This window comes from Dunckerocampus dactyliophorus, chromosome 3, assembly GCF_027744805.1.
Source record: "Dunckerocampus dactyliophorus isolate RoL2022-P2 chromosome 3, RoL_Ddac_1.1, whole genome shotgun sequence".
Lineage (NCBI taxonomy): Eukaryota > Metazoa > Chordata > Actinopteri > Syngnathiformes > Syngnathidae > Dunckerocampus > Dunckerocampus dactyliophorus.
This window is the reverse complement of record NC_072821.1, coordinates 4,632,903-4,648,825: the sequence shown is the minus strand read 5'-3', so window position 1 is coordinate 4,648,825 and position 15,923 is coordinate 4,632,903. Positions and strand designations below refer to the sequence as shown.

The 15,923-nt window shown below is 42.3% G+C and overlaps 1 protein-coding gene across 1 annotated transcript in view; it reads right to left on the bottom strand.

Moving 5' to 3' along the window:
* slc12a4 (solute carrier family 12 member 4) overlaps positions 1-12,129 on the bottom strand; it is a 33,203-nt gene extending 21,074 nt beyond the window's left edge. The window contains exons 1-4 of the mRNA XM_054772016.1: positions 11,921-12,129; positions 10,962-11,046; positions 5,359-5,502; positions 998-2,524 (exon numbers count right to left, since the gene is read on the bottom strand). Of these exons, the coding sequence (XP_054627991.1) occupies positions 998-1,127 (130 nt within the window). The 5' untranslated portion in view covers positions 1,128-2,524; positions 5,359-5,502; positions 10,962-11,046; positions 11,921-12,129. The remainder of the gene's footprint in view (positions 1-997; positions 2,525-5,358; positions 5,503-10,961; positions 11,047-11,920) is intronic.
* Positions 12,130-15,923: the final 3,794 nt, after the last annotated feature.

The following is a 15,923-nucleotide window of genomic DNA, read 5'->3' as shown; positions in this document are numbered from 1 at the left end:
TCCGAAATCCCTATTTGAACATTTTAATGTGGCATTTTTTACCCAAATTCACTTGACATCTAGCCGCAAATACGCTTGTTTGACCCCCTTCTGCTTGAGCCAGTGATGTGATGTCACGTGCAACCCAGCAATATGTGGCAAGAACCCATTCCTTTTTGGTGCACTGCTGTATAATCAATGCAATCGCTCCTCCTGCCAGTTATTCAACATAGCAGCCACCTTGCATAATAGAACTACTTGCTATAATCAAGTAGTCAAAGCTCAAGGTATGATGGCTACCGGAAACAACTATTTAGATGAGTGTTCTGCCACTCACGGTGAACATGCTCGTCAACATAAAAGAGCAGACAGTGTGTGGGTTTGTACCAAGTAAAGTGTGGCTTTCCAGGCCTTTGGTTCAGTTGTGGCTAGGCTGATTCATTCTACGGACCGCACCCAATGTGAGTCTTAAAAAAAAAGTTTATTCAATGTTGTCTTTCCTTGAGCCTGTGTAAAAGTCCCACATGATCATACCCGCCCGCCACAAACTCCTCTTCTTGCCTAGCTCCTATCTTTGTCTTGGATGCAAACAACTCCTCCCCCCTTGCTGGAAACACGTGAGTGACAAGCTGAGGCAGAAGCCCATTTTGGGTAAAAACAAACCCTCCCTTGGCACAAAAAGAGTCCCATCTTTTGTACCAAGGCCGCTCTTGAGGCCTTTTTGTTGTTGCTGTATTGCTATCACGCCCCACCACCCACCTCCATGCAACTGCACACACTCTTTGTGTGCGCTTCTTAGTTTTCCCCATTTTGGTTTTACTTTTACAAGTTCTCCGGTCATTTTTATCATGAAAGGTCTCAGGATTTGAAGTCAAAAAGCGCTTGAAAAACTGGTTGTGATCTTGGAGAATTGCCATGGCAACCAGCTGTTCAGAAAAAAAAGCAGGGGCGTGTTAAAACAGAGCGACAACACACGGAGCTCAGTTTCAAGACGTCAGGAAAAGTTTGCAGGGCTTACCATCAGAGCTGACAGTGTCTTGATGATCCGTCTGTCCACCGTCCCTGTGGTCCACCCAGTTGATCCCTTCCAGACTGTCATAGCCTGTCTGGCCTCGATCCTTTACGGGTACCACAGTGAAGTGAGGCATGTTTTCATCCCTCTCCTTGCTCTGTCTATCTCTAGCTGGTCATAGCAAGCTAGCTGTTAGCCACCTTCACGCTCTTCTTCCCACTAATGGCAACTACATTCCACTACTCTGCGCTCACTTCCTCTGGAAGGGGTACGTTCACACTCTCCGCCCACAGGCCAGCCCCCCTCCTGAATGGTTTTTATGTGCGCAGAGGGAGAGGCCATGTGGAAAGAACACCAACCCAGGAAGGAGGAGGAGGAGTGACCTAACGTAGTATGTGAAGTCATCCTTTGCAAAGTTTAGGCTAACCCCCGCCCGGCATAAATGCATCCTGATTTCAGCCAACAGAGTCAACCTTGTGTGTTCAAGGTCCAGACAGTCAGTGCTCTGAGGGGCTAAAAACACACAAACTGAAACGTGGCAGTCTGGAAAATCAACAAGAGCTAAAAATAAGACAAGAATCAATGGTTAGTGGATGGGAATCAATTTGAGTTACACCTAAAAATGGAAAGTTTTTTGCAGTTCTGTGCTAAGCAGTAAATCAATCACGCTACATTATACTCTACTACCCTCTCACCATCAGTAGTCCTAAATCCATAAAAGTGGCAGATCAAAGCATTGGGGCATCTGTTCGAAAGAAGATTACACGGGCCGTCTTTGATTGTTGGGTTACAAAAGAAAAATCCACTTGAAACACAACTCTCGAACAGAAAATTCGCAAAATCGGTACATAGGTCACGCATTTATTCACCTGTGCATTTCACAGCGACATCTGGTATGCCATGTTATACCAATACTTGTCGGACATCAGCAATTTTTTTTAACACAATAGGGCAGAGAAGTGAGGATCAGGTGAGAGACTTCATACTCCGGTTCCGGCATTGCAGGAGAGCCTTTCACACAGGCACCATCCCAACTCTGTTAAAACTACCTCCGAAATGACCCCCAAATCTTTGATTTTTTTTTAGTATGTGGCCCTATGTGGAAAACATTTGGACACCCATGCATTCGGCTCTTGCAGGCTTATTTTGAATATAATAGGTTAAGGCGTACAGGGTTCCACTGGTTTCAGTAGCAAAAGCATTGCATATTGTGGCGTCGCTGGGAGCACTTCCTGCTTCCCAGCATGCTTTGCTAGACTTCTGTAAATAGCTGCTAAAGTTACTGTTGAGAGTTAACATAGTTGTTTACTATTCTCCTTTAGTAGTGGTAGTGTCTTGTCTACTTGTCATCTACCTGTTGCGTGTTACCTGCACAGACATACACGGACTGTGTCGCCTTGCTGGCTGAACATTTCCCTGCACCACAGAGCATCATCGTCTGCCGAATCATCTTCCGCCAGCGCCGACACTACGCCAGCGAGTTGGTCCACCACGTCACCAATCTCCGCTGCCCGTCTCTGTAAGTTCAGCCGTCTGGAGGAGGAAATGATCCAAGATCAGCTGACAGAGCACACAAAACTTTCCAATCTGCAAGAGAAACTGTTGAGGTCGCCAGACCACCTGCCAAAGTCAAAGCCGGTGGAAATGGCCTTTCAACTGAAAGTTAGCATTCAACTGAAAGTTAGCATTAACTGACAGTTAGCATCATGGCTAACCAACCCTGACCCCACCCATTCACACTGCTGCGTTTCACTCTGGGGACGGACCACCAGGCCCTCACAGCCCTACTGGCTACGACCAGCTCGGGTCACAGGCCGCTGCGTCTCTACAGGTGGTTCGAGCGGCTAGAGGCGCATAACGTCAGCACACAACCTACGCCTGGCAGGGAAAATGTTGTGGCAGACTAGGCTCCAGGGCCGCACCCAAATTCCCTGAGGTGCTGCCCTCAGGGACTGTCACCGCCAATGTGATCACGGACATCCTCTCCTCACTGCTTGCCCGCTGGCGTGTGCCTGATGCCATCACGACAGGCAATGGGTCTCAGTTCATCTCGGCCAATTTTACCACCTTCCGCCCGATACCACCCTCAGGCCAACGAGGCGGATGGCCTCCTATTCACATCAGCGCGTCAGAGCACCCTCCTGCACTACAGGACAACAACGCATGCCGCAACAGGCAGTTCTCCGGCCCTCCTAAAGCTTTGACATGAGTCAGATCACCGGACAGCGAGGACCAGCCACATTTCACCTAGCTGACGGTTCACACTGGCATGCTAGCTACCTTAAACAAATGCTGCCGCCAACTGCTTCAGACCAGGGTGCTACAATGGATCCATGCCACACAGATGGCGTCTGGGGTGCCCTGATGTGCTGCCATCTGAGCTCCCTGATCCAACTGCACCAAATGTACAAGCTGATCCTCTGCAGCCTGGGTTCCATACTGTGAGGGCAGAGGTGGTGAGGTTCATGGCAGGTGAGGCATTGATTCCTTCGGAGTTTTTTTTTTAAATACAAATTGCTCATTAAGAGGACGGCATGAAAAAGAGAATAACTCACTCAAAAAATAACCCAAAAAATTGTTTTCAAATACTTTAGTCACATTTATTTATTTATTTATTTATTTTAATTCTAAACATTTGTATATGACGTACATGCACCATATCCTTCTCCAGGAAAAGCTAGAATACTTTGTTGTCAAAGTGTAATCACCTTCAGCACTTGACGGCATTTAGATCTACAATTCTATCTGCTTTAAAGGCTGGACAGGACAGGGAGACAAAAAAAAAAAAAGTGTAATCACCTTCTAGTGAGTTTGAATATAAAATTCCCCATTTCGGCCGTCAAATTCAGTCACCATCCCACAGAGCCTTCGAGAGAGGCGGGGTACACCCCTTGACTGGTTGCCAGGCACATATAATAAGCACATATAGACAAACAACCATTCACGCTCACATTCATACTTATGGACAATTTAGATTCTCCAATTAACCTAACATGCATGTTTTTGGAATGTGAGAGGAAACCGGAGTACCCGGAGAAACCCCACACACGCATGGCGAGAACATGCAAACTCCACATAGACACTTTAATTGATGAGCTCCTTCCCTCAAATTGAAGGTGCTGATGATTAAAATCACCTGCTTTGGTAACCGGCTGTTAAGAAAACCTGGAGCGTCTCGGCCCGCCATGGCACGAGTTTGACACCGCTGATGTAAACAAAGACGCAAGTCGAACAACAATTGATAAAGGAGTGATCAAAAAAGCTGGCATCGACTGGCATAGCCTGTGTCAAGCTGTCAAACTGAATCCACGAGGCTTTACAGACCAGTTGTGATTCTCGCGGACAATGTGCGTCTGTTGCCGGCTCAATACGAGAGTTGGCAACCTTATGGGACACAGCACACGTGTGGTGTTTTTGCACCAAACGCCAATCAGTTTTTGTGATCGTTAGACAAGTTAGGCTTTGAATGGCATTCATCATGCATTTGTCATGCATTTATGTCGATCGCATGTTTTTTACGGAAATCACCGATCGATTGATCGGAGCATCCTTAATATCCGACCTATACGTCATCGAAAGGCGTGCTTTACTGTGTGAGACTTGGCTAAGGGTACTCACCAATGTAGGCAAAAGTTATTCTTGTCATCCGAAAATTAAAAAAGTGTCAGTGAAGCGGCTCACGACAATGTCCCACCACTCCTGCCACCCACACGCTCCTCGGAACAGACGTCGCAGCAGGTTGTCCGCAAACTGCCATAGCCAAAATTCTTGCCCTCTTCTTAGTCTCCTACGCTAAATCATTCGGTTGAGAAAATATGAACTCCCGTTGCACAAAATCCTTGAAATTACGATACCAGCTCTTCATGCTCTAAAGTCGATTCTCAAATTAAAGTATTGATACTTTTAATATTTCAGTCATATGATTTTGTCTTTTGTTTTTTCTGTTGTTGTGTATTAGCTAGGCTATATTGTAAATCACCCCACTACCTCAATATACTTCAAATTTAAAATAAATCAATAAATTACTATGTCTTGTATTCTTCATGCTAGGATTTTAAATACTGTGCACTACTTTTTAAAATTCACCAGACATTTTGGCACAATGTATCGGAAGAGGATCGGTATCGCCAATACCAGCCTGATTTTTAGCGAGTATCAGATTGGACATGAAATCAGTGGTATCGCACATCACTGAAGCACCTGCTGCAGCAATCTTTACTTCCGTAAATACACGGAATTGTGTGTGATGTCGTGCTTTTGCGCATGCACATCATTTCCCGGACGCTTTGTGCTCACAAGTGGCATTTTTTTGGTCAATAAAGTAGTAAACATCAACAATGCTTGGTCTTCTCATGGAGTAGACTAACCTCTTGCCATGTGGCGCACACTGGAAGCAGCTGGTGGGTTCTTCTTACAACACAATGGCTCAGTCTTGCAGAAGAACATGCAAGCACGGGCTATAGGATCTCAGTAGGCCCGAGGCCCCCCAGGCTCAGAGTACTGGAGGAGGTCTGAAAATGTATACACTCATAAAACCTTTAAGAATAGCGTGAGAAGAACTTTGAGTCAAGGCCTGGATGAAGCATATCATTTTAACATGTAATTACTGCCATCAACCACTAGATGTCAACCTTGGAACGCCTCAAGTGTCCTGCAAAATTATGGTGCCAATTTTGCATCTCGATTGTCACCACCAGGCGGCACACTTCATATAAAAATATACTACCGCATCAATCGTTACACCTGCGCATTCCATTCCTATCCAATACAAGAGATTCATCAGAAAAGTATGAATATAATACATTTTATTACACTAACAGTGTCAGTTAAAACAATATATATTATATCCATACGTTTATTATTGTGGTTGTACTTTGTAGTGGTGTATGTAATATTTTGACCAACTCTAGTCTATTCAGTGCATGTTCTGTTTTTTCTCAAGAGCAAAAGCACTCAGTTACCTCTTTTATGATGATTATGCAGAAAGTAATACAGAATACAAAACAACCCTATTACAGGCGTTTCCCAGACTCTTAGCGCCAGCCTTTTTCCCACAGTCGACCTGTCTACTTTGTGAAAATATCATGGAGATAAAGAACCAGAGAATGCTATGTAATGGCAGAATCTAATTGGGAGTGAAGGCTAAGCCTCCTCTTGTCTTTTCTACCAGTGACATTGATTTGGATTTTCCTGAGGGGGCTTAAGTCAATCCAATTAACTTTGGCTGCCATCATTAGCTTGACACGGCCCCCGGAGCCCTTTCCATTTGCATCCAGCACTGGTGAAGAGAGAAGCAATGAATACCATGCAACACTGCTGCAATCGAGTGTCTGCAAGGGTCACACAATGGCAACTTGTGGTGGGTTTATGCAAGAGGCTGTGTGGGTTCCAACAGCTGTTGTCTTTTTGTAAGACAACAGCCAGTATGTACACAGGAACCTCTAAAGTTGAATGCCTTTCAATTTCAGATAAAATATGACTCTAAAGTCACATAAAACTGAGTTTGATCCACAAGAGAGACCTCAGTTCAGCAAACAACAAATCATGCATACGTTTTTCTTCTTATTTGACTTTTTGGCATCACCAAACTCTCCCTTATTTATGGACACTGAGGACTGTGTCATGTTTTTTTTTTTATTCGACAGTGGTTAACTTCTTTTTAAGTGATGCATTACATGCATTTTTTTGCATTATGCCTCTATCATGTGCCATAAATTTAGGAATGAGTGGTTCATCATTTTTACGTACTAAAAATTGCACAGGTTAACTTATTTTTACACTTACACACCTTAAGATGGCTTAAATTGGGGGTCTCAACCAAGTGACTAACTGGTCAACAAACAGGTCGTCATTACTCAACGGTCTGACTCACGGGGTCAGAAAAGAAATAACGCTCTAACATCACACGGCAGCGTATCACGCAACTGGCAGATAACATACACAGGGCAACTAATACTACTATTGGAAGATAATAAATACCTCTAAACACGTAATTAGCAACTTTTCACAAAGCACAGCATGCTGGGAAGCCAGAAGCACTCACCTACAATTCCATGTCAAGGAGGGGGCCACAAAATGTGGGCCACAAGTTTGAGAGCCCTGGCTCAACTGTAACTTAAAACATCGCCTGTGCAGTTAGTTAAGGTTTTATGGTGGTGACAAATTTGCCCATAGGAATGTATTATTTGCTATGAGAATGAGTTTTTTTTTTCTAATCCAACTAGCATCCCATAAAAAACTGCGCTCAACTTCAGACTGTTCCAACGCATTATGAAGTGGTATGCTTGTCTCATTGTTACAGACGCAAAGTGACTATTTAGATTGTGTTCAAAAAGTTTCCCCAACACGGTTCTTACTGAAGGACATACTGATTAGAACTAAACAGACTTCTGCAACACCTCTTGATATCAGCCACTACAAACAAAAATACAGTATTACACAATAGTGTCAGCGTAAGTGGCAGGTGAGTGCATGTCATCTGTGAACACGTGTCCAGAAGCCATAGTCAATTAGATCACTAATATAGGGCCTTTATGTAAAATTTAACAATCCGAGGCTCAGGGACAGACCCCTGTGGAGCTCCACCAGTACCTCAGCTCTATGGTCAACGGAGTACAAAATAGTAGCCACAGCACAGGACCATATGGCACCAAAGTATTGGTTTCACACAATCTAGTGGATTTATGTGGGTCTGTCAATCCAGAATCAAAGAGCAGACCAACAAGCAGCTGCCTTGCCAGAAAAAAAGCACACCTAAAAGAACTAAATTCTATTTTAAACACCCCAAGAAAATAACTTTAATCTACTAGAAGAGAGCGGGAAGATGAATGGCAGAGCTACGGCACTGAACTGCATCAGTTCTATCAAAACAAACCATTGATAAATTGGCCAATACTTCCCACATCACCGTGAGCGGTCCTGTCAAAACCTTCTAGACAACCTTCATATTAGTTTTAATTCCCTCTCTGTGCTCATCAGTCTCTCTTCTTCCCAAGGCCGCCAGGCGCACCCTTGAGATCAGATTTTGATTTTATCTGACAACAAAGTAACTCAGATAAGTCCAACCTTGCGGCACATTTGGCAGACCAGCTGTGACTTATTGCTCGTACTGGAGGAAATTGGCGTACTGTAAGCTACAGCGGAAACTGTAAAAGTAAAATGCCCCTGAGATCGTTCAACTCTGAATTCAACAAAGATATGCCTCTAAAATTGCACTCCAATGACATCACACAAGAGGTCAAGGAGAGCTAAGGGAAGCAATAAAGTATTAACTGTATGTTTTGCTTTTTGTCTTTTTTTAATTGGCAAAGACGGAGCAGTCTCAACAAAGTATGTTAAGAAGAATTTCCACTGAAAGTAGTAGTAACATACATACAAATACAATGGAACCTCTGCTTTCGTTATTTATTTGCTGCAAAAGCTCAAACAAAAACCAAAATGTAGCAAAACAGAGGCAATTTTTCCAATAGGAATTAATGTAAATCCAATGAATCCGTTCTGCACATCCAAAAATATTAACAAAAAATACATAGAGAATTATTATTATAACCAATAATCATACTTTTAAATGGAAAAAACAATGCAAAATCAACGTATATTTTTGATGCAGACTTCCGTACATCCTGGCAAGATCGAATTCAGTAGTGTTTCTCACCTCCTTCATCAAAGTGCTGCCACTCGCAACTTTCTTTGGCCCCCTGGCGGGTTATTTAGCAGTCGCACTCAATGAAAAATGCACGGACAGCGAGTCACTGTATGGGCTCTTGACTTTATGGAACGATACAGAACAGGGAGGACAGATTTGTTTGCTCCGTGTTGTATTGTACGAAAACAGAGGACAAATTTCAGCCAAAATTTGAAATCAGAATCATACAAAAATGGAGGTATGTCTGTACAGCATCCCATGGATCGCCTGACTCACGTCGACATAACTGATTAGCCATTGCTTGCACATTTATTTGCGACCTTCGTCAGAGACATTGATAAAGGCCAATAAAAAATAAGTAAAATCGTTTTCGTCCATATGTACAAAATTTAGATAAGTGCATTTTGGGGAATGAGGGTGCGTTCACACTTGCTGTCTGTTAGTCCGGTATTCGAAAATTTAAAAAAGATAGTTTGTGGTCAATTTAGTGCGGTTCGGTTTGCCTCCCAAACAACGTGACGTCTTCCCGGGTCACACTGATCGTAGACCTTTCAGTTCTAAGGCAGATTTTGTACCAGGTGACATGTAACAAAGGAAATATAAATGGCATGAAGTCCAGGTGGCGTTTCTAACGACTTTAACCGGGCTATAATGATCAACACGTCACCCTTGTTGAGAAAAATCTTTAACGATCTGGGCTTATACATATTACATATTATACACATGTCTTATTTTTCGCCTGGTTTCGCTCGTATTTGGTGACATCGCATGCAGCGTTTTGGTGTGTTGGTGGGCTGAGCATTCAGACTTAGTGGACTAGAGTGGACCAAGACCAATCTCTCAGGCCATGTCGGTCGCCCTCTTTGGTCCTGGACCGCGTTCACACTTGACCAAACGATCTGTACTAGCAGAGCAAACAGACGATAGTTGTTTTAACCGGACCAAACGACTGACAAGCCTACTGTGAAAGAATTTAGAATGTAGAACTCTGAAGGTACAGTAAGTTGGTGTTCCTTACCTTTTGCCCATCCAACTCTTCTTTGCGCGTTTTTATTGATTTTGACATAAACACAAATCTGTTTTTGCATGAGCGATGATCATGAATTTAACGATGCTACAACACATGTCAACATCATAGCGATGACAGACCCTGCTCACATAAACGGGTTCCACTGTATTATTTTCATGGTTCTATCCAGCATGTCTTCTCCATGTGTATAGAATTATTTTCTTCTATGCATATTGCAGTGATTTTTGTGACAAGATACCTTTCAAGCATAACTTTCACTTTGACACCAATATTTTTTGCTTTTGTGACAGCTGAGATATCTAAACAACTATACCAACGTAAGCGACACAAAAGGGGTTGTTTTACATCAAAATAACAATTTATTTACAAATATATCACCATGAACTACCTACAATTTCTGTCCATGTGGAACTGATCTATGTGTGTCCACGCGTCTGCGCATGCGGAATTTCCCTACAATGCGTAACCTTCTGCGCGCTACACTCCTCCACGCTCTCTCATTTCCTTCCTGTCTTCACTGAAATGATCCCTGCCGAGCACTCATCAAATGCACTTCTGCCACCTTGTGGCCGTTTTTATGACTTAAAAGTGCTCTGAAATGTTAATGCAATAGTGCCAAGTTGCATCATCACCTCTTTTTGCCTCTGGCGCTAAAAAAGATATCCATACGTTGTTGGATTGGGCATTTGGGATTATAAAAACGTATAAATACCTCTTTGGTATTGAAAGAGTTAATTTATTCATCTGTACAAACCACTGTATAAGCATGAATTCTAGCATGAATAAAGACATTAATAGACCTGACAACTTTGAAGAAATTTTATGACTATACTGCAATCCCCCCCACCCGACACCTCACCGCGCCTCCCTCCAAGTGCATCCGCCCCACTACGTGAGAAGCACTGGCATATGGTATGTTTCATATGTTTTATAGAAAGCCTGTACGGATGGTGGTTACTTGTACGATCTGTTTTGCCAGGAAATGGAAAGACTACATGACAACATGAGGACGATAGTTTATTTGTGACAGACCGCAGACAAGGAACCAGCTCAAACGCAATTACGCTGCAGAGTAAAACGGACAGAAGAAGGTAAAAAAGAAAAAAAGAAAAAGACAAAGACAACAGTGAAGTTGTAACATCCACACAAAAAATATACTGAATTTCAATGCAGGTTTATGCAAACCTATCCACCAGCTCCTGCATCATCAGTCACGTGGCGATTACGTGCAACGTTTTCTCATCTGCTAATGACTTTCTCATGCGTACAAAACACACATGCTGACTTACACTCACTTCATTGCAGGGTTAACTTGACTGACTCCAGTCTGACCTTCACTCGTGATTTATGGACCAGAGCCACCACTGAAGGCAAAAGGACCTAACAAATGTAAACATTATGAGGATAAACATTAAAAACACAACTTACTGTTGCGATAACAGACATGCAAAACATTTTAATTCTTTGTATTCCAGAATAGGCTCTTGTAAACAAAACAGTAAATCATTTTATTTTTATATTATTTCCAGTAACTTGCAATGATAGTTTAATAAAAATCCTACTTTTATTAATCTATTTAATTCACCATTTATTTCATAACCAAGGTATTTATTGCATGACCTTTTTAATTATACTAACATATTGTTTCTTTAATGGTATTTTATTTATTTGTGTATTCACGTTAAATTAGAACGTCTTTCGAAATTCTCAAAGGTTTACCGTATTTTTCTCAAAAGTCTCGATCACAAGAATAAATCGGTTTCGAAGTGGAATCTCAAGTCATTGTAGCAGCAAAGAATGTGTGCAGGCTGACGTTGTTCACCTGTTCTGGTCAGTAGTACGCCGTCAGAAGTATCAAAACATTAAATAGCAAAACCTTAAATAGCAAAACACTGTTAAAAAGCCCACACCTTGGCTTTGTAGTATGATGGCTTTTTATTTCATAACATCTGCTAATCTTTTAGAGTTTATGTTTATTTTTGGAATATCTCGCGGGCCAGTAAAAAACGATCTGGGGGATGCAAACGAAACACCCCGACATATGTAAACATTTAAAAACTCTTAAGTGGGCCAATTTAGACCAAATAAATACTAAAATAATGCAGTACGCGTTCAATTATACTACTAGTACACTTGTATTGGTGCAAACCTAGAGCTTTAAGCTTATTTGTTTAGTAAATCAGAGGATCACTCTTGTGGTTAACAGTACACTACAGGCTAATGCTAACTTCCGTAGCAAAGTGTAGACTCTTACCTTTTGTCAATGACCAGCCGGAAGGAGATCGAAAATCTCAGCAAGATCGCTGGCCTGGAAATCTCTTCCTTTCAGGATGTTGCTTTCATTCACTTCGTGGGGATGAATTTGTTACAAAAACATGACAATCGATGTGAATTGTTGTTTATGCTAGTTTTCGTTTATGCTAGCTTTCCTTTAAGTGTATGACGGCTGTTTACTATCTTACGCTCCCCCTGTGGCAAAAACGGTATTACAAGACAAGATGACGCAAGTGTGTGATGGTTGGCCTTGCTTAAAAGACAAAAGTCAGCCCTTCAAATGCTTTATTTGTTTTTACTCCATAATGCATTTTTCATGCTTCATAATGTCATAAAAGGTTTAATGTGAAGAGAATTTGGAGATGCTTGTGCGGGCAAAGCGGTCATGAAGGATTTATAGGTATTTTAAATGCATATTTGGTTGTGTGTGGTTTAAATTGAGCTGTTTTGTGTGTGTGTTTGCATATGTTATACGGCTTGTCAAACATACATAAATCAGACATGTATGACATGTTACATATTTCCCCCCCAACAATAACATTGTTTCACTGCTAAGTGCACATGGTCGTCATTTAGCACACATTATTTGCCTCCCCGAGGTCAAAAGTGCGACTGGGAGCTGCGATAAGACGTTGCCATATATAGCCTGTATCTGATGCTGACATCGCCATTTGGTGTGTATTAGATGAATGTCTACTTTGGCTTGGGAGACAGGAAAACGGGCACCAGTTTTTGTTTTTATGGAGAGCTTTTTTCTATTGTGGATAAATAAGAATGGAATAAAGACTAAAAACATGGTAGAGGACGGCGCATAGTGTTTACATTTGGATATACTGTAGATCCTCAGAGGGGAAATAAACAGGAAGTACAGCACATCGTGGATGGAGGATGCCCACTGGTGTACAAAATGGCTCTGGAGGAACAACGAAACAAAACAAAAAACTAAACGCTATAAAGAGTAGAAATAAAAATAATGGACTAAACGTATGAAGTACTCATGATAAAGTGCAGTGACCGCAGATATTACAGTTATTTCCGGTGTATAAGCCGTTACTTTTTTCTTAACCTTTGAACCCTGAGGCTTATCCAGTGGTGTGGCTAATATTTAGGTATGTTCCAATCTCGTGACATCTCCGGTACTCCAGAACTACTACTAATGGTTTAAATACTGTGCCGCTCGTGAGTCAGTGAATAAGCGGTAGCGGTTTCTTTGGCAGGAGCCAATCACGAGCGGTACGTGAACTCATGACAAGGTTGTCAACCCACTGGAAATCGCAGGAGGTCATTAAGCTTGGTTTATGCTTGACGCATCCATGAGATTCGCACAGCTCCGCGCAGCCAAATTACGTCACTTTCGCAACCCACTCCCCTCCGCGTGGACGGCCAAATTTTTCGAACGCCGCAACTAGGAAATTTTCTAACCACGCGGTTTTTCTGGTCCTGCGCGGAAAAACATGGCGGACAAGCAGGAGCCCCTGGTGGCGGAGATTCAAAAATACAGACATCTTTATGATTCAGCTCATAAAAATCACCGCAATCAACAGTTTGTCATACATTTTTGGAGAGAAATTGCTGCCACTCTTGGAAGAGACGAGGAGGCGGTGAAAAAAAAAAGGTGGACAAATTTAAGAGGCCGATATGTGAAGGCAAGAAACGCTAAAGGGAAAAGTGGCGATCCAGGAGGAAGCAAGAATGTCCCACCAATTCTGGAAGAGACGGGTCGGTTATCGTCCTCAATCAAACACAGAGAAACGCTTTAGCTCATGCTCGTCACCGTGTTGTAAATAACGCTTTCTACTTCTACTATGGTGTATTGTTGTACGAATGCCGCAGACGCTCTACACTGCCCCTTATCATGTGGGAAAATATGGGCTAACAGCGGGGACATGACGTACTGACTATAAATGCTGAAAAAGTTGTCTCTGGGTGATTCCGCACGTCTCATTTCCATGCAGCGTGTACATGCGTCAAGCATAACCCAGGCTTCACTCGGTATTACAGTCTTACCAAGAACGCTACTCTCATCACACAGCAACTTAACACTCAAAAGGTAGCTAAGAAATATACAATACTAGTACCTATACGAGTTTAAAATGAAAAACAACAACCATTCTAACAGCTTCGCATCATGCATTTCATCCCAGCAAAGCATTTCATTGGCTGCTGATGTGATTCATCAGTCGCCTCTGTCCACAACAGGGGGCCAGAGGGAGGCTCCTCTGGCTCCCTCTCCCCCTGCAGCCATGTCCAATGAAATGCTTTGCTGGGACGAAAGGCATGATGGGAAGCCATTAAAATAGCTGTTGCTTTTTATTTTAAACTCGTATTGGTACTTATTGTATATTTCTTATCTTGATGATTTTAGCATTTTTTTGTAAGATAACACCGTGAGACAGCCACATTTCCAATGTGTTGACAAGCTTGTCGTGAGTTTTTTTCATAGCCCGTGATTGGCTCCTGTCAAAGAAAGAGCTACCTGGTCCTCACGCACTCGTGCGCGCCACAAAATGCCGTTTTATGGCGTGGACATGTGCGGCTTACAGTCCGGTGTGGCTTATATACTCTATGTACAGATCTGTTTCTCTCTGAATTTAGCGGGTGCGGCTTATACACTGGAAGTTACAGTAACTGCTGGTTTGCAAACAATAGCAGCCCATGAAGGGATTAGCATGGCTTTTGCCCCTTGCGGCAGTTTTATCAGAACTGTACAACATGACAAGAGCACTGAAGGTGATTCATGATTATTATTTTTAAATGTTACTGTATTTTTTGCCTGATTTCCTAACAGTTTCTACAGTATAAATGCCTTTTTGCTCCTGAATACGTCTTCTGATGCACCTGAACACATCAGTGATGTTTCCTGGGGTCATAGGGTGTTTCACATCTCGCGACATCAGACACCCTCACCCAGGCGACCCAGCACTGTGGCTTGTGTTCAGGTGGTGTTCGCTCTTCCTCGTGCATCTCCTCCCCGGATCCAGACGTATCTTGAGGCTTTCTCAGCTGCCTCGATGATGTTGTCGATGTTTCTGGTCCTTGCTTCTCCTGTAATGCCCTGAGGGATTTGTGGAATGAGTGTGCCACTAACCTTCAGTACCCTACTTTAGGACGGCATCGATAGAGTGGCGCTAAAGATGTGTTGTGGGAATTTGAGTTGTTTCTCCAAATCCACCGAGAGCCGCCAATCCAAGACCATCATCGGGATCCCTGCTGCCTCGCTCACCTGGCCAGCACTTGGCCTTGCCCTGTTAAAGGTCCTTGTGCAGGTGTGGTTACATGCACACTCAGCCACAGTTGCTAACCCGCTTGCTGATGGCCTCTGCAATGAGTTTCAGCACCTGGTTGTGGCGCTCTGAGTTCTTTTAGGCAGGTGCGCCAACATTACCCTTGCTGAGCACAGTGGGCAGAACCCCATACACAGCCCCAACCAGGAAGGTAATGCGGTGTGAGGCAACTTGCCAGAGGTTGGACCAAGTAAAAAAAAATAATAATAATAATAATAATAAAATAAAATGTCAAAATTCTTCCTGCAATATTTTAAAATATAAATAAAATATATAATGTTATTCCTTGATAAAATGTGACTTTATTCTTGTAAAAATGACAAATATATTTAATTACTGATTATTTATATAAACATGTTTTTGTCTTGAAAAAATACTTCATTAATATTTAGAATTCTCACAAAATTACTAATTTATTCCCACAGTATTACAACTTTTTTATCATCAAATGTGATTTTATTAAAAATTTAATTACAAATTCTTACTTTAATATTATGCTTTTTCTTTGTGATTATTATTATTATTTTTTTACTATTTTTCCCCCCTTAAAACACACACAAATGACACAAAGCAGAACAGGCAGCCACATAGCAGTGCATCAGGCTGTAAAAAGACACTCAGCCAGCAAAAACACAATAAAGCCACGCACTGTTAGCTCCAAAATCCGCAAAACACGGACATAAAACTGCAAGTCAGTGG